We start from the raw sequence: 19508 nt of genomic DNA, 5'->3' as shown, positions 1-19508 counted from the left end.
CGGATCCTGACTGTGAGTGCTTCTTGCCTTTTATTTTTTTATTTTTTTTTTTACTGTGGCGTAGATAGATTTTTATAGAGCCTGGATATTAATTGATCGCTTCAGACTCCAGCGTCTCCTCCTCCCTCCCCTTCTCACATAAAAAAAAAAATCACAGACCTTTCAGGGAATATACATAGGGGGGAAATAAAAGGCGCCCTGTAGAGGGAAGTAGATTATTATTTTTTATTTTTTTTTAGAGCTGTCGAGGAACCTTATTTTCCAGCGTACAGTTCCCCCTGTGGCAGAGAAGGGGTTAAGCACTAATAAGCCGCTGCCTGGAATTCATCCTGCACCTTGTGATATTGGCAGCGTTGCAGCAGCAGGAATGGCTTGCACTCCTCTACATTTCATTTGTATGCAGCGTCTGGCTCCACCAAAGCACCTTCTGTGCAGCTTCAAACATAGATCATGTAAAATGTTGCTGATCTTCCCCTGCACAAATCACTGGGAGGGAACCAGCTGACTGCATGGGGGGAGGGAGGACAGTCTGTCCTGCTGGTGCAAGCTCTATAGAAAAGTACTGGGTAACCTTAGCTAATGAGGGGCACAGGTGCCGGCATGGTGGGCACGTTCACAGACACACTGGGGAACGTGTGCAGACTTTGTGCTTGATGTGATCAGGTCTCTCAGCCGGTAAAGGCAGCTTGTTATACGTCCATCTGTCAGTATGCTGGGACTTGTAGTTGGAGAACTTAGATTGCCCACGTCTAATGCGACTTGTATGCTTAACATTGGCAGCAACCCGCTAAGGGATGTTGCAACATTTTTCTTGTCGATTGTTAATGGTACTACTTTGACTTTGCCTCTATATTGTGTCTAAAACTTTCGGAAAAAACACCGTCTGGACAACAAGTTTAAAAGCTATGGGACCAAGATTGTCAGTGCGACAGATATCTGTGTTCTGAATGAGGAGACAAAGTCGTCGGCACCAACCCTGCCGAATGTTCGGTCTTCCAACGGCTATCTCATCCAAGTAGTCATATGTTCTGAATAGGGAGAGACAAGAAAGTTGTTGCCCTCAACCCTGCTGAACATTTTTATTTTTATTTTTGACAACTATGTCTGCTAATCATTTGTGTGTTCTGAAAAGGAGAAGAAAGTTGTCGGCACTGACCCTGCCCTATCTTCTCATCCTCTACCTGATTGTGCATGTATTCCGGTGGAGATAGGCGAGGAAGCCTCTGCCAGACTCCTTTTTCTTGTTGAGAAGGAGATGATTGGGCAGTTGAAGTCCAGCATGTCCAATCCTTTTCTTTCCCAACATCATCTGTCAGGGAGGATCAGGAGGACCTATACACATTAGACAATTGGCTGGTCCTGCCCAAATTGAAGACCTAAGGTGTAGCTTTTATGGAACTTACTACCAATAGTATCCTACTTGTTCCGTTTGAGGTCTGAGGTTCCTCATCTTTCACTCATAGGGTGTGAATGGATAAGCTGTCTGGGGCGAATGCACGTCAGGTCCTGTGACAGGAAATTGCAGCTTTGGATTGAATTTAAAGAATTCCTATAATTTCGAAGAGTGGTCCCTAAGCCGGCAGTGACAGGGTAGCAGGATTAGCGTGGTAGCAGGTAAAAGCCTCGTATCTGAATCTCTCCTGTTCTATTTTTTCTACAGATAACAAGAGCAAGTCATGCAGTCTTTTCGGGAAAGGTGTGGTTTCCACGGCAACCAGCAGAACTACCAACCATCTTCACAGGATTCCTCACGCCTGGAGAATTACAGGCATCAAAGTCACCCGGGGCTCAACTGTGTGCGTCAGAGACAGATGACCAAAGGGTACTATGCCCAGACGTCCTATCAAGGTTACGAGAACAATACTGGGGAGAAATACCCCCGTGGTGACAAGCAGATGAATGTCCAACAGCTTCAAGGAAGGGTCTCTTTTGCTAGTTTCCCTGAGGGCAACGTGTACCCTGGACAGTATTCCGGAGAAGATGGGATGCAAAACTGGGGGCAATCTCAGGCTTTGAGTGGGGCAAAATATGAGGAAAACGTAATAAAGAAGTCCCCTGGAGAAAGCAGGGGGTATCAAGATCCGACAGGACAGATACAGTTCCGTTCCCACTCTTTACACCACCCCCAGCAACCAAATCTTCCTTACACTAAGCTTCCACGGCAGAAGGTCCAGAATGACCTCCCATCTTCCCCCCTGCCTTTTTCCCAGTCATCCCACTTCAACCAGAATTTCCCCACTTCCACATACTCCTCCGTGCCAGGCAGCAGCCCTGCATCTCATTCCTTTAAAAGTTGCACAGCCCCTTCTAACCCTACCCATGAACGTGCCATGGCTACTGCCAGCCAACGGGTGCAGCCAATGCATGGCTACCAGTCATCTAGAATGGCTTCCTTTGAGCAAACGCAGCGCCATCATACACAGGAAACTTTGCACTACCAAAACATGGCCAAGTACCATGGGCAACATTACAGCCAACAAAGCCAAGCGTATTGTCAACCTGAGACACCCAGCAGAACCCCAGAACAGTATTATCAAGCATTCAGTCCAAGTGCCAGCCATTCTCCAGCCCGCTCGGTGGGCAGATCCCCATCTTATAGTTCTACACCTTCTCCACTAATGCCAAACATTGAGAACTTTCAGTACAACCAGCAACAGCATAATGCGAATACATTCCCTATGGGTATTTCTGATCACAGCCACTATATGCCTCTCCTAAATCCTTCACCTACGGGCACCTCCAGTCCAGAGTCTCAGACTAAAAGCTTGCAAAATGACAAAATCCCAGAGACCTTGCTGTCTGACCTCAGTTTGCAAAGCCTTACAGCCCTGACTTCACAGGTGGAGAACATCTCGACAACCGTTCAGCAACTTCTTATGACCAAGTCTGGAATTCCACAGAAAAAGGCCATTAAGACGTCTCCCAGGACCCCCGAGCAAATGAAAGGACAGCATTGTAGTTCAGAGAGTAGTGCTTACTCATCTGAACCAATGGGGACACCTCTTTCAGAAACACTTGGTACTCCACAGTCTGTTCATGCCGAGGTTCAAGACACAGACTACCTTAGTGGTTCTGATGACCAGCTAGAGAGAAATTACTTGTATTGTGGTCCAGGACGAAGCCCAGCCAGGGCAAACAGTACCAAAATGAAGCCAGAATCTATTTCCACATGTTCTGTGACATCACCTGACAACATGTCTACCAAGTCTGATGATTCTTTTCAAAGCATACACGCCAACCTTCCCTTAGAGACTTTTGCAAAACTGGTGAGCAGTGAGAGAGAATGCCCACACTTACTGGTTAATGCTCTATCCCAGGAGGAGTTGTCTACAGAAATCATTGCTCTGCAAGACGCTATTGATAATGAGAAAGCAGAAAAGGCTTGGGTCGATTCTCCGGAATTGGATAATAATTCACCCAAATCCCCATTCAACTTAGAAAATCACACTTGTGTGGAATCAGTGGTGAAAAATGCATGGTCAGATCAGGAGAACGTACAACTGTTTTCGCAAGCTTTGAAGAAAGGTGCACCAGAAAAAACTCCTATGAGGAACCATGATGAGTTTAACGAGGACTACTACGAGAAAAAGGAATTTCAATCACCCAATAAAAAAGTTGAAGATGAAAACACAGGAAATTCTGTTATTTTGGGCACAGAGAAGAATGTTGAGCCAGTGACATCAAGTGCCAGCTATACCAGTTACTCGAACACGGTGGCAAACACAAATTGTGCAAAAAATTCTGACCCCTTCGACTGGCCAGATAAAAATATGACCGAGACTTGCCTTCGATGGAAAGAAATTGAATTAACTCTTCATTCTGCAGATTTCCAAAAAGGTTTATTTCAAAGTAAGGAAATTAAAGTTGACTGTCAACCTGATGTCCCTGATGTAGAGACACCCTTGGAAAATGACTCCGGAGAAGAGTTCAACAAAGAGGGGGCTGAAGAAATGGCTTATCCCGAAGACAACAAAGAAGACTGTGAGAAGTGGTTAGAAGACACCAGGGATTGTTACACTGAAGACGACTTCCAAGACATACCCGATCTACCGTCCCAAAAAGAATCAAATCTGGAACCAGAAGATTATTCTTCACTGTGTGACTTTTCCGAAAGGAAATCTTTTATTTATGATGAATCTGTTACAAAACCAGCCAGAGGTTCAGAAGCGCTATCTTCTGCCAACACACCGGAGTCCATAGAAAATCCAAGTACCGAAGAAAAGGAGAATATGGTGGCACCTTCACAGTTGTCTTGTAATTCTATCATGTTGCTGGGTCCCACTGTTGAAACAGAGTCTAAGGTAAAAAGCTGGTTTGAATCCACGATACCACATATTGATGACACAAAAGAAAAAGTTGAAGAGGATGTCGAAGACAATGCACTAGAATCAGAACCTCTTCAAGAAGCAGAAGAAAACAAAACTGAAATAATGGATGATCAGCCACCTCCTAAACCTGAAGAAGTCATTGAGAAGAAATCTCTGCGTGGTCGAAGGAGTCAGTGCAGAACTGCCGAAACTCCTGAGGCTAGTGCTCCTGTCCAGACTCCCATAGAGCCAAATATTAAATCTGAGACTGTAGTTCATAAGGTCCAGATAGAAAATTTAAATGAAGTAACAGCAATGACCAGAAAGACTCCTGTTACAGTAATGACACCTGCAAGGATGTGCACCCGTTCATCCACTGCCAAAATAGAACCACAAGGATGTGGAACAGGTTTGAAGTCGCCTCCTCAAGAAAAACTAACTAAGAAAGGAGCATTTGGTGAGAGGGAGAGGGCCCCCTATAAAACGGGAAGGAGAGGTGGGAAGAATGCCATGAACATGGTACCAGCATCCAATGATGAAAATGTGTTCCTTCTGCAAAATAACTCACCCACAATCCTCAACAGCACTCAGAAATCGAAAGAAAATGGCTTCAGTATTCTGAAGGATGAGCGCTCCATGATTCTAAGGTCACGAAGCAAGAAACAGGAACTTTTCCCAACAAAGAGACGAAGAGGAAAGAAGGGAATGAACTTTGTCATAAAGAAGCGTTCGTCCTTAAAGAAAATAATTGCCAACAATTGCTCTGCTGCTGATACTTTTCAGATGATGCCAAAAGTCAAGAAACGGATGAAGCTCTCGAACACAGCAGTGGGAATAAATGTCAAAAATTCCGAGCGGCCCTTGCATTCTCTGAAGAGAAAGTCAAACCTAATTTCTCCGGTTCCAGCCAAAAAACGAAACTTGATCATACGTAGCAAAAAAACTAAAGAGCAGAAGTCAGAGACCCCTCCCAATTTATTCAAAAAAATCAAACCAGTCAAAAAGGAGAAGGTGAAGATAGCAATTGCGACAAAAAAGAACTGTAAGGTCATCCTAAGTGCTCCTGCTGTGCGAATTCCCCAAGATGTTTGCCTGAAGGTGCCCGCACGTGCGGTATACCATGGACCAATTAAGACAAAGGTTTTGCCACCAAGAAAGGGCAGAGGTTTGAAACTGGAAGCCATTGTTCAAAAAATTACATCGCCAAATCAAAAGAAGCACGGTGCTGCCATGGCGGGAGCAATGAGTGCTTTGGTTTCCAACAGCAATAGTGTTAGCCAAGGAAGAGAAATGAAAGATGGTACCTTACCAACAGCAGTGGCTCACATGAAGACTATAACTCAAGATTTAACCCATACTGAATCTTCGAAGCTGGAGCTTGAACCACATAGTGGGAGTTGTCACGGGTCAAGTAACAAGACCCTCAAAGGAAAGACCACCTACAAGAAAAAGGGTGCTCCAAATTCTCTACATGCAGAGGCTGGTTTACATAGTGTGGCCAAGAAAGAGGGTAACTGCCAAGGCTCAAAAAAACTTAGTTCTATCCCCAAAAAGAAGTTCAGAAGAGGAAGGTCCAAAAATTCCCTGGGAACTTCTAAAGCAACAGCAAAAAAGCTCCTTGCTTCTTCTCCATCTGTTCTTCTTACATCTAAAGATAAAGCTCTCTCAGACAATGTTCTCTTGGCCAATAAGCTGCGCTCAAGTGAAAGCAAACAGACAGGACCCAAAGAGTGTGCCAATCTTCCTGACACGTCCGGGGAACCCTTGTCCCAAACTAGAGCTAGAAAAAAATCAAAGTATCCAACTTTCAATGGCTATACCAAGAGACAACGCAAGTGTACCCCCCGAGGCAGGTCCACTAGCCAAACCCCTGCAACCAAGCGGAGGTCAAAGAGACAAAACCTTCCTCTTGTTACACCCAAAGAGCCGGAAATTAAGTTGAAGTATGTGTCCTCTAAACCAGCCCGGACTGAAAGCAGAGTCCGACTTTTCTCACCATATATTCAGGTGGAGACAAAAAATTCCTTCACCACCACTTGCACCATAGTCAATTCTGCCGGTGACGAGATGCGGTTGTTGAAGGAGAGGAGTGCAGTCCACTGTTCGTCTCTCTCAGTCACGTTTTCCAACCAAGGTTCAATACCGTTTTCTTCTAGGATGCAGTTGGGACCTCTTGTGTGCAAGTCGGTGAGCTCTGGTTGTCTCCTCTGTTGCTTGTGCCGTTGCCCTGCCAACTATAAAGACTTGGGGGATCTTTGCGGCCCCTATTACCCCATGGACTGTTTACCTAACAAAAAACCCAGGCCGAAAGATAAACTCAAAACAGAGGACACCTCAACGGAGAAGTCCTCCAAGACGGTAGACTCTGTGTGCACAGTAGGGAGTGGGAGGACATCTTGCACGGACAGTGGGGCCACTGAACTGGTCAAACACAACAATCTCCGCTCTAGTGCCCGGGGAATGCTCAGGAAGCTGCCCAGCTGTTACTGCTGTAATAAAAAGACAGAGGTGACAGACGCTGAGAAGCCCAGGAGGCACCACTGCAGCAAAACCCCCGAGCCCCAACCACCGGAGGCCGAGACACAGGAGCACTGGGTCCATGAGGCTTGTGCTGTATGGACCAGCGGAGTCTACTTGGTGGCCGGAAAACTTTACGGTGTCCATGAAGCTATTCAGATGGCAGCTTCAGGAGTGAGTAACATGGTTATATTCAATGTATTGTCAAATTTGCATGAAACTTTTTGAAAATCTTTGCAAATGTTATTTTTGTTTTACTGATTTAGGCTTTGTTCACACAATGGGGGAGATTTATTAAACATGGTGTAAAGTGAAACTGGCCCAGTTGCCCCTAGCAACCAATCAGATTCCACCTTTCATTCCTCACAGACTCTTTGGGAAATGAAAGGTGGAATCTGATTGGTTGCCGGTGGCAACTGAGCCAGTTTCACTTTACACCATGTTTGATAAATCTTCCCTAATGTCTTTTCATGCAACATAACAGCCGTTGGTTTTAAAATAACGGCCGTTTTTTTTATAATGACGACCATCAATGATGTTCATTTTGCTTAAAAAAGACGTTGTGTGAACGTAGCCTTAAAGGGGTTCTCCAATGTTGCTGGATTTCTCGTCTCGTCAGATAGAGAGGCACTAGAGTTGAGCGAACTTCGAGTACGACCAGGTTCAACCTGATCGTGCGGCATTTGATTAATGATGGCTGATGAAGTTGAATCCTAGGGAGTCCTAGGGCTGCATCCAACTTTGTCAACCACCATCAATCAAACACTGCACGCTCAGGTTTGGATGAATCTGAGCATGCTTGAAGTTCGCCCAACCCCCTCCTGTGTCCCCCGCCATCAGGAGATTTAGCATTTAAAGTGGTAACCCAGAATTAGAAAAACATTACTTGTCCTATAGAAACAGCGCCACCTCTGTCCTCAGGTGATGTGTGGTATTAAAATTCCGCTTTATTCACCTGAATGGAACTGAACTGTAATACCACACACAAACTGTAGACAGTGATGGTGCTGTTTCTGTAAAAAATAAACTGTATTTCCAGGGGCGTAGCTAATGTCTCCTGGGCCCTGGTGCGAGAGGCCAACTTGGGCCCCCCCCCCCCCCTCCTTTCACGACCAAGTGATGCTATTGTTGTGTGTGTGTGTGTGTGTGTGTATGTATATATATATATATATATATATATATATATATATATATATATATATATATACACAGTGGTGCCTTGGATTATGAGCATAATTCGTTCCAGGACCGTGCTTGTAATCCAAATCCACTCTTAAACCAAAGCAAATTTTCCTATAAGAAATCATGTAAATGCAGACAATTGGTTCCACACCCCAAATATATTTATTATTCTGTACTGTACAGTAATGAAGAGGATGGGAAACACAAGGGCTGACAGAGACTGCAGGGAGTATGAAGGAATGAGCAGGGCAGATGTGGGCACATACATGCAGCACTCTCTGTCCGGGGAGAGAGGGGTTACAGCTATGGAGAGATTACCCCCCCCCCACAGTCCTGTCCCCTGATGTAAGCCCCAGCCTGAAGGGGATCTGCTATGATTTGGAAGGTGTTTAGAGTACAGTGCTGTAGACCCCGCTATGCAGGCCATGCCCCTTCTCCACTCGCGCTCCCACCCAATACAGGAAGTTCTTAAACCAAAGCAATGCTCTTAAACCAAGTCACAATTTTGAAAAACTGTGAGCTCTTCAACCAAAACGCTCTTAAACGAAGTTACTCTTAAACCAAGGTACCACTGTATATATATATATATATATATATATATATATATATATATATATATATATATATATATATACACACATACACACACACACACACACACACACCAAGACAGATATTACCTATTACTGCCATACTGTTACCGACCAAATCCTGTATACTGAGTCCAATATTACCAGTAATACCAGTATATAGGGAGGAAACATTACCGCCACACCACAACCACTACCATCACCACCATATTGTTACTGACCAAATCCAGTATACTAAATCACCTCATCCAGTCATATAGAGGTGGCCCCAGCTCTACACAGGCTCTATACACCATATACATTACACTGCAGTTATATCAGGTGACTCACAGGAGACGTCTTTTCTGATCGGAGTTCTTTCCTTTTCATCATCTTCTCCATCCGCCCTGGGCCGTTATGAGAACTTCTCCGAGCCACGAATCCACAGAATCTGCCAGACAGACATATTAGGCTCCTCACTCTGACACCATCCTCATCTCTCTACACATCTGTACTGTCCCCTTTACACACTCATTTAGTGGGTAGCCCTGACTCTATGTGACCTCCTAATAATATATGCCCCCCTCTGTGTATTCCCTCTCCCCCTATGTTGCCCCCCCAAATAGATGGCCCCCTCTACCCCCTCCCTTATAGATGGCCCCCTCTACCCCCTCCCTTATAGATGGCCCCCTCTACCCCCTCCCTTATAGATGGCCCCCTCTCTCCTCACCCTCCCTTATGGATGGTCCCCTCTCCCCCCACCCTCCCTTATGAATGGCCCCCTCTCCCCCCACCCTCCCTTATAGATGGTCCCCTTCCCCCCCCCCCTCCCTTATAGATGGTCCCCTTTCCCCCCCCTCCCTTATAGATGGTCCCCTTCCCCCCCCTCCCTTATAGATGGTCCCCTTTCCCCCCCTCCCTTATAGATGGTCCCCTTTCCCCCCTTTATAGATGGTCCCCTTCCTCCCTCCCTTTATAGATGGTCCCCTTCCTCCCTTTATAGATGGTCCCCTTCCTCCCTCCCTTATAGATGGTCCCCTTTCCCCCCCCCACCCTCATAGATGGCCCCCTCCTTTCCCCCCACCCTCATAAATGCCCCCCTCCTTCCCCCCCACCCTCATAAATGCCCCCCTCCTTCCCCCCCACCCTCATAGATGGCCCCCTCCTTTCCCCCACCCTCATAGATGGCCCCCTCTTTTCCCCCCACCCTCATAGATGGCCCCCTCCTTTCCCCCCACCCTCATAGATGGCCCCCTCCTTTCCCCCCACCCTCATAGATGGCCCCCTCCTTTCCCCCCACCCTCATAGATGGCCCCCTCCTTTCCCCCCACCCTCATAGATGGCCCCCTCCTTTCCCCCCACCCTCATAGATGGCCCCCTCTTTCCCCCCACCCTCATAGATGCCCCCCTCCCTCATAGATGGCCCCCTCCTTTCCCCCCACCCTCATAGATGTCCCCCTCTTTCCCCCCACCCGTACAGGCTGATAAAAAAACAAAACTTAACTCACCTGACATCGCGCTCCCACGTTGATCCTCACTCCTTCGCCTTCGGTCTGTCCCCGGCTGCTGCGCGGCTGCCGGGGGTGTCGCGTCTTATCCCCGGCAGCGCGCGCATCCCAGAACTCCCTGCGCGCCGGAAACCGGAAGTCAGGGCCCAAGGCGCGCAGGGAGTTCTGGGATGCGCGCGCTGCCGGGGGTAAGACGCGACACCCCCGGCAGCCGCGCAGAAGCCGTGGGAAAGACGGAGCCAGTCTCTTGTGACCGCAAGCAAAACAATGCTTGCGGTTACAAGAGTGATTGATCGGGGGGCCCCGCGGGCCCCCCTTGTGGCGGGCCCGGTCGCGGCGGCGACCCCCGCGACCACGGTGGCTACGCCACTGTGTATTTCTCCAAACCTGGATAACCCCTTTAAAGTACTACTCACTAATAAGGTTCTGTAGTGTCCCAGTATGTTTTGTTTTTCAGTTTCTCATCTTTTTTTAAAGGGGTTGTCCGGCGGAAAAAAAATCTTTCCAATTAACTGGTGCCAGAAAGCTATATAGCTGTGTAATTTATTTATATAATTAAAAATCTCAAGTTTTCTAGTACTTATCAGCTGCTGTATGTCCTGCAGGAAGTGGTGTATTCTTTCCAGTCTGGAGAGCAGGAAAGTTGTTCGATGGGGTTTTTCTACTGCTCTGGACAGTTCCTGACATGGACAGCGGTGGCAGCAGAGAGCACTGTGTCAGACTGGAAAGAATACACCACTTCCTGCAGAACACACAGCAGATGATAAGTACTGGAGATTTTTAATTGGAAGTAAATTACAGATCTGTATAATTTTCTGACACCAGTTGATTTAAATGGGAAAAAAATATGTTCATTGGAAGGTTAGACGCTTTAGTTAGATTTCCAATCTCTTTTAAATCCTGGTTTTGGCTTGTGTGATCTCTGCCTAATATATGCCACAGCTGAGGGTTTGTTACAGTTGTATCCAATTTAAACAATCCCCTGTGAACTGAACCTTCTGGACTCCAGGGTACCACCTGCACTGATACATTGTAGCAAATCATCAGCTCACACAATATTGCCCAGACTATAGGGGCTGTACTCTTCTCTGTATGTAAACAGGACCGCCCCATTCTTTGACGGCAAGCAGAGATCCTGGAAGATGGAGGGGAGGGAATTAATGCACAAAGTATATAAGAAAGGTTCATTATACAGTAATGAAGCCAAATAAATTGATGCTTCCCCTTTAAATCAGTATGGTCTGCACTACAGGACAATGTCTCCACCTAGTGTCCAGGAGAGGTTACTACACTGAGCTTCCAGTCATTGTGGGCAGTGATAGACTCTTATGTAACCGTTGCATAAAGGCTTTTATATAATGTTTTGTATTAGCGGGGGACTCTCTTAGTGGAAATAGAAGAAATGTAAATGGGTGTAATAAGATAATGGCTGCAATAGAGTCTGAGGGAGAGATTTATCAAACTGGTGTAAAGTAGAATTGACTCAGTTGCCCCTAGCAACCAATCAGATTCCTCCTTTCATTCCTCACAGACTCTTTGAAAAATGAAAGGTGGAATCTGATTGGTTGCTAGGGGCAACTGAGTCAATTCTACTTTACACCAGTTTGATAAATCTCCCCTCAAGCGTCTATAGGGGTAGCATGGGGGTCCCTAGAGGTCACACGTAGCCTACATACGCCTATGGATGGGGATAAGGCCCCCCACCCCTCCGTGCCGTGACACATAAATGATTGGGGGCACATAGGTAAATTTCCCCTATATAAGTATTTCCATACAATTATTTGCACCCCCATAGACTATTGTTTTGGCCCCTAGAAACCCTTTGGGGCAGACGTTTTGATCCCATCTGACGGGTGTTTAGATCAGCTCTGGGTTTATAGGGCGATCCCAGCGCTCGCCCCGCACCCTCATCTGCATTCTGTGCCCCAGATTCTTCCATCTGCATCAAAGAGAAGATCCACAGGGTTAGGACGCCCACGCAGCCAGCGCTCACATTCTGCTGCACTCTGATCATACTTGATGAGGTTGGACGGCTCTGCTACATCTGCACGGCAGAGATTACACAGTCACACAGGATGGGTCATCATGTATTACATAGGTCATTCTTATGGTGCGTTTACACAGAAAGATTTATCTGACAGATTTTGGAAGCCAAAGCCAGGAATGGATTTGAAAAGGGGATAGATCCCAGTCTTTCCTTTATGACCTGATCCCTGTTTATAGTCTGTTCCTGGTTTTGGCTTCAAAGATCTGTCAGATAAATCTGTCTGTGTAAACGCACCATTAGGGCAGCCATTCCAGTGACCCCATAACCTTTACATGATGAGAAGAGGTCAACTGCCCTCATCTACCTCATATATATATATATATATATATATATATATATATATATATATATATCATGTTCTGCTAAGTGACTGTGGTGGGTGATATAGCAGATGATGGGTCCCCCCCACAGTTGTCGTGTTTTCCCATGTATGTACACAGAGACTTACCCAGCAGAATAGTGAGTGCAGCTGTGGAGTATAATACAGGGTGTAACCCAGGATCAGTAATGTAATGTATGTACACAGTGACCCCACCAGCAGAATAGTGAGTGCAGCTCTAGAGCATAATACAGGATGTAACTCAGGATCAGTAATGTAATGTATGTACACAGTGACCCCACCAGCAGAATAGTGAGTGCAGCTCTGGAGTATAAGCAGCATATAGATAAGTAATATATGTATAACGTTACTCCACTTTGTATGTAGATTTTTTCAGTACTTTTCCGGGCATATCCACCACATTATATACAGTATTATTATACACCACATTATATACACCATCCCGTGTACTGTAGTTTCTGTTGTAAGATTATAGGGTTTTCAGCACATTAACATTCTCAGACAAGTCTGCACAGTAAGAAAACCATAGGATCTGCAGCGGAGGCTTCTGGGTAATGACATAGATTCAGGGTGAATCACCTTCTGCTTATATTATTTTGTGCTGACCCTGTATAAACTCGTCCTAGATCGACCTTGTCTGATAAATGACTCCTCTCCTTGTTTTACAGCTCTGCCCCAGGTGTCAAAAACCGGGAGCGACTGTGGGCTGCAGCCACAAGGGATGCGCACAGACCTACCACTACACGTGCGCTACAGAGGCAGGTGAGTCAGGTCACCGCACTGCATTCTGGGTAGAGTCTAATCAATCCATGGCCGTGCACGACGGACTGTAACTAGCGGTCTCTAATGCCCTTGACTTGTTCTGTTTCATCTAGTGGTTAGTGTCTATATCCACTTCAGGAAGCTGAGATATAGGGAGCTGATTGATTGAGACTTTACAGCTGCCTGTGTTGTATCAGGAACTTGAGTTTATAAGGGAAGTCCCTATCAAAAAGCTCCTCATATCTTAGCTTCCTGTGTGATATAAGGGAAGTAGCATATTGGAGTTTGCGCCAGTCATGCCAAAATGTTCAACTTTAATGCCTCATTTACGATCGTGCATTCTCTACCCGTGGTCATGTGACTTTGTATCAAGAAAATGGCTTAAAGCATACAGATACATAGTGATCGCCATCTCTCTCCTAAACATAGCACATGCTAAGCCTAACCCCCACTTTCTGTGTCCTGTCCTGATCTTGTTACTGGACTGGACTGTTACTGGACTGTCCTGGACTGTTACTAGAGACAGATTTTCCCTAACAAAGTGCAGTGGACGGCAGATTGCAGAGAAGTGAGACACCTAGTGGCCAAGATTTGGGGGCAGTGTTTTGGGGGTAAGGAGTCATTTTTGGTAAATATACAAGTATATTTGGAATCACATGGGGGAAATTATATGAAACAACAGTGACTATTTCAGCATAAAATGTTGGAGCTAAAAACTAAACGATAGTAAAAGGTGGACGTTCCCTTTAAGAAGGTTACACTCTCACCAGCAAAGTAATACAGAGAGAGTTACTTGGACTTGTGTGCCTGGCAGCGGAGACGGTCTGTACTTCTTGGCCACGTTTCACCTTGTAAGACAAGACAAGACACATTGCTTCATCCCCCTAGAGAGGGGACGGGGGGAGCAGCGCTCGGAGTGCCTCTCTTCTCATTCTTCTCCGGTCTGTTTTGCAGCCGTACTTCCCGTGTCTTACATCTCCCCCCATCCCAGAGCTTACATTGACATTTCTCCAAGTCCAGAAACAACAGGAGAATTTCCTAGAGAAGGAAATCAATTACGAGAGTGGCGTACAGCTTATATACTCCGCTCCCCGGGCTATTCCCAGCGCCATTGCTTTTGGTGGAGTCCGACTTAGGTTACTTTTTGCTTTAGAAGTATAGAGCATTATAGATGATGTTACCTGTGGGAGGGAGGAGGAGACTGAACATTGTGTGATCTCTTAAAACAAATTAAAGTGAACACGTCAAGTCTGGGAGAAGACTGCAAATGGCCGACTCCTACTGTAAGGGAACCCAGGACCTGGATGGAATAGTGGGATAGACATACAGCGCTAGGCCCCCCAAGACTGTCCGTGCCTACTTGCCAGCCCAACCCTAGGTAGTTGGCGACAACTGGGCAGCAGTCTCTACGCTGGGTATGTGGAACACATCACAAGCAAGGTCCCAAGTGGACTTCCTATGAGTTGCCAGAGTCCTGGTTCAGGGTGTGATTGGACCAGCTCTCTGACATCTAGACCCCACAGAACACAGACTGACATGGAAAGGAGATAAGTGAAGAAAGCAGCTGTCCATCACCACTCAAGTCGAACCCATCTGTATCTCGGCTAGGAATAGCAGAATAACTGAGACGGGTGTGGTAGAACCTGTCAATCACCACACAGCAAGTGCTGGAGTGGAGTTCAGACTTGTAGAATAACATTCACGCTGAATTATGGCGAAAAGCGCAGTCTCGGACGTACTTTAAGGACAGAGTAAGCATAACCTTGGAGGTATTTTATTTTTTTTATTAATAGGGTCAATCATGTGCCGCACCTGATTCTCCTGTACGTGCTCAGTCAGCTCAGCTGGGCATGCATGTCTTTTCAATAGAAAGAGAGGGTGACTCATCTGGCAGTGGCTTAACTCCCAGAGAACAGTTAAAATCCAACAATCCTATCCTTATCCCCTCCAACATCTGTCGCCTTGTAGAGTCAGGAGGCCTCATAGCACATTTGGTGGTTTGCCAGTACCGCCAAAATCTACACCTTCAGCCAACATGTGCGCAGACCTTGTTTCTATCACAAAGAGAGCAGGGGGTCTTAGACTGTGATTTGCAGGTAGTTTCTGGAGGAGTCTACAGAGTGGACACTTTTTCTAACTTTTTCACTTTTTCGATCCATAGACTAATATTTCCTTTGTGTGTCATTCTAGGTTGCTTGCTAAATGAAGAGAACTTCTCATTAAGATGTCCTAAACATAAGGTATTGTACAGTCTATAATATCATCAGCTATTAAAGGGGTATTCCAGTTTCATTCAATGTATAATACAAGTTACACAATTTACCAATATACTATCTATATCAATACTTCTACTTCTTGGAAATAGAAAGCTATCCTAGGCGTGATGGATGGGCACACAGCTACATGTCTTATATAAACCATTGTGTCCATCATATCACATGACCAGGGAAGATTTATACCTCCTAAATACTTCACTGTATATAGTATATGTTATATTTCTGCTGTTGGAATACCCCTTTAACTTAAATGAAGCTAATTCACTATTTAATTTAAATACAGTACTTTGTGATCATTAAAAACTTTGTATGAAACTTTTAGTACCATGTGATCAGTCCAAGGCCATTTATATATATATACTAAAAATATTCTACCTTTTTGGATTGTTTTCCTGCTATGCCATAAGATTCCTCAATGTTGGGACCATCCCACCTGGCTCGCCAACTTTCTTAGTGTTGGGACCATCCCACCAACTTTCTCAGTGTTGGGACCATCCCACCAACTTTCTCAGTGTTGGGACCATCTCACCTGCTTCACCAACTTTCTCAGTGTTTGGACCATCCCACCTGGCTCGCCAACTTTCTCAGTGTTGGGACCATCCCACCAACTTTCTCAGTGTTGGGACCATCCCACCAACTTTCTCAGTGTTAGGACCATCCCACCTGCTTCACCAACTTTCTCAGTGTTGGGACCATCCCACCTGTTTCACCAACTTTCTCAGTGTTGGCACCATCCCACCTGGCTCGCCAACTTTCTCAGTGTTGTGACCATCCTACCTGGCTGGCCAACTTTCTCAGTGTTGGGACCATCCCATTTGGCTCGCCACTTTCTAAATGCTGTGACCATCCCGTCTGGCTCACCAACATTCCCAATGCTGTGTTCATCTTGCCTAGTTCGCTATTAAAAAAAAAATTGTATAGTCAAGGGAGAGAGGGTTACATGATAAACCAATTAATGCCAGTTGTGTCCACCAGATGGCGGTATTGCACTATAAGAGAGGTAATCTTTGGCTTGAGGATGGCATTTCTATGGAAGAACAATAGCTCTTCAGTTCTGCTGCTATTTTATCCTGTATTAGAGATCTGCATACCCAGTTCTTGCTGTGCCAATAATTCTTCAGTTTAGAGGGTGTCTGTTATAGTCACATCTAGTGCTGTGGGGCCTGTTGCTATACGCCAGCCATGCATGGATACATGTACAATGCTTGTCTCACCGTAATTTCTCTTTGCTGTCTTCCAGAGGCACCTGGTGTAAGCGTCTTTGAGATTCCCATTACCTTCATCACACCCAGGATCTTTCATTCACTCCTCAGCACTGTCACAGCGCCAAGCAGGGGAGTATAAGCTGCCAGCCTCCATCGTGACTACCGTTGGTTCAGGCCCTACCATGCCCATGTGTTGACAGTGCAGGAATAAGAAGTTCCTAGTGTTTTAAAGGGGGTGATAACATAAGAAAGGAGAGAAAACCCCGTACGCCAGGATTGTGTCACGGTGCCATAAAGCTGACACGGAATTTGCACTGATTCGGCCGACATGCTGATTTCTGGCTTACGGCCATAGTGGGGAAAACTATAAACCAGAATATGTTTGACGTCAAAGCTTTGCTCCTAACCTGTAGTGTTCCAATACCCAGCTCCGATTGTGACACAGACATTGGTCTCACATCAAGTGGAACCCTACATCTGCCAAAGGCTGACAAGATGGCCGCCACTTGGATATCTTATGGAGGTTCCTGCAAGACAGAGACAGATAATCACCAACCAAAAGGGGTTTTGAATGTTTTGTTCCCAGCTGTTGTATGTTATGTGTATTAAGACGACATCACTCATCTGACCCCACCGCCCCACCATGGTCCTTGTCCTCGTGTCTTATTTTGTGCTCCCATCGGCCATTTTGACTGCCCCTTCCCCCGCTTCTCGTACACTCGGTCATCTCGTCCTGCCACTTTTTGCTGTGTTTCATCGAGTCATGTTACTTCTTCAAGGATTCTGGAGTGGAGCACATTATCAGCAACACACAGCTGCAAAATACAACAAGAACTGCATCTACTACTACTGCAGGGCCACGGGGGCCACATTCCAAGAAGTCAGCTGATCACTAAGCCGAGGCCCTGCGTGGCTCGGCGTCAACACGACTCCTGCTGTAAATACAAAGTGTCTGACAAGTCAAAGTACGGACAATGCCTCATTTTATGGTGTGTGTATATATATATGTGTATACATATGCATATATATAATATATGAAGACTGTAAATGTTTAACCCCGGAGCTGCCGGATAGGCCTGCAAACATTGCGCCTTTGCAGGCCCCGCCGGCGGCTTAAGAGTTAAAGCTAGTGTTCTTTTTAGTAAATTTGCTTCACACTGAAGACTGTGTGTACCGAGCTTTCTAAAAGATGTTTATTTTCTTTAAGAGTAAAAGAGGCTATTGGGAATGTCAATAAAATCTACAATGAACCGTTGGCAGTATGACTGTGTCGGCCATCTTTAAAATCGGTTGTTATTCGAGAATCCGGAAGGTCGTTTCAGCGGACATGAGATACTGAAGTGTAATTCCCCTCAGGCACAGCAGGGGGCAGTGTCCAATTAGAATTCAGTTTTATCCTCAGCATGAAGTGGCTGATAACAGAGAACACAAGATAGAATTCAGGGGTTTTGTTTTTGTCATTGCATATTTTCATATGAACATTATGCAGCCATTTTGGGCTGGAGAAACCCTTTAGTGGCACCCTCTTACTATATAATTTATTGTGAAACAGAAAAAAAGTTTTTGTAGGTGTGAGGGAAAAAGTTAATTTGGTGATTCAGGTTTTGCAGATTTGCCACATTGCTATAGCTTGGAGAAGTGCACACTAAGCGCGTTCTCTTCCCGGCTCTGTGCACATGACCAAGACGGAAGCCTAGTGCAAGTCTATGGAACCTTCCTGGTCACGAGCACAGGAAACGGGGAGAAAATTTAACTTTATTATTATTATTATTATTATTATTATGCAATTACAACTATACCAAATTTATATATTTTTTATAACATTTTACTTTTTTTTAATAAAATAAAAATTGGGTAAATTTTGGAGTTAACTAAAGCAAGTTTAGGTATTTTTTTTCTCATACAGCATTCACTGCAGGATAAATATATTCTGATATCTTATTATATGATATAATGGTATGTTTTTATTTTTTTTATACTGTACTTTGTCTTGTCTTTTATGTTTTCAGGAATTTTATGTATACTTACACTTGTAGTCCGCCTAAGAGACAGGCAATTGCTCCATCCTTTGTACAATACACTGCAATACTGTTCTGTTTCCCAGAACTACATACATGAACAGTAAATATAAGGATATAGGGGATGATAAAATATGGTTGCAGGTCTATGGCGCCAGGATTTCAGCGATATGTCCATGTGCCGCCATATTTGTCCATGATTTCTTAGTAAAGCACTTTGACTCTATTGAAGTAAGTCAGCCTGTAATACCAAATATAACCTGTGGACAGATGTGGCGCTGTTTTTCTAATCCATGTATGTATGTTTGTTTTTTTCCTTTAAAAGGGACCACCCATGATCTGTCACTCAGTAAGTGATCTGCCTAGAGATAGAAACAGACTTCCCCTTTAAAGAGGATGTACCACCAGGTACGACTTCTCTAACCTGACACAGGGATAGAACGGCGCCGTCACAGGGACGCCGGTGCCGCGGGTACCAGCTGGTGGTCAAGCACTGGAGGTAGGCCGGCCCGCCCCCAGTGGGAGGGAATTCCCTTCCCTCTATGACGCGGCTCCTTTGATTCTAAGAACGGCGCCGTACAGGGGAACCGGACCGCAGTTTGAAAAACGGACCGCGGCACCGGCTTCCCTGTGACTGGGACGATTTCGAAGTAACAATGAGTCTTTTTTTATAACAATCAGCATTTAGACGGAACTATATATCGTTTTTAAAATTCGTTATTGCAATCGTTTTAAGATCGCTTAAGCCCATCTCACACACAGGGTGAATCATTGAAA

General features: G+C 45.4%; 1 protein-coding gene across 4 annotated transcripts in view; it reads left to right on the top strand.

Moving 5' to 3' along the window:
- Window positions 1-17968, top strand: part of RAI1 (retinoic acid induced 1) — a 105843-nt gene extending 87875 nt beyond the window's left edge. For all 4 annotated transcript variants that reach the window (XM_069984252.1, XM_069984254.1, XM_069984253.1 and 1 more), the window contains 4 exons: window positions 1661-6998; window positions 13139-13232; window positions 15423-15472; window positions 16749-17968. In XM_069984252.1, coding sequence (XP_069840353.1) covers window positions 1677-6998; window positions 13139-13232; window positions 15423-15472; window positions 16749-16763 — 5481 coding nt within the window. In that variant the 5' untranslated portion in view covers window positions 1661-1676 and the 3' untranslated portion in view covers window positions 16764-17968. The remainder of the gene's footprint in view (window positions 1-1660; window positions 6999-13138; window positions 13233-15422; window positions 15473-16748) is intronic.
- The last annotated feature ends 1540 nt before the right edge of the window (window positions 17969-19508 follow it).

Source organism: Dendropsophus ebraccatus, chromosome 9 (genome assembly GCF_027789765.1).
Source record: "Dendropsophus ebraccatus isolate aDenEbr1 chromosome 9, aDenEbr1.pat, whole genome shotgun sequence".
Lineage (NCBI taxonomy): Eukaryota > Metazoa > Chordata > Amphibia > Anura > Hylidae > Dendropsophus > Dendropsophus ebraccatus.
This window is presented reverse-complemented; position numbering and strand designations above follow the sequence as displayed.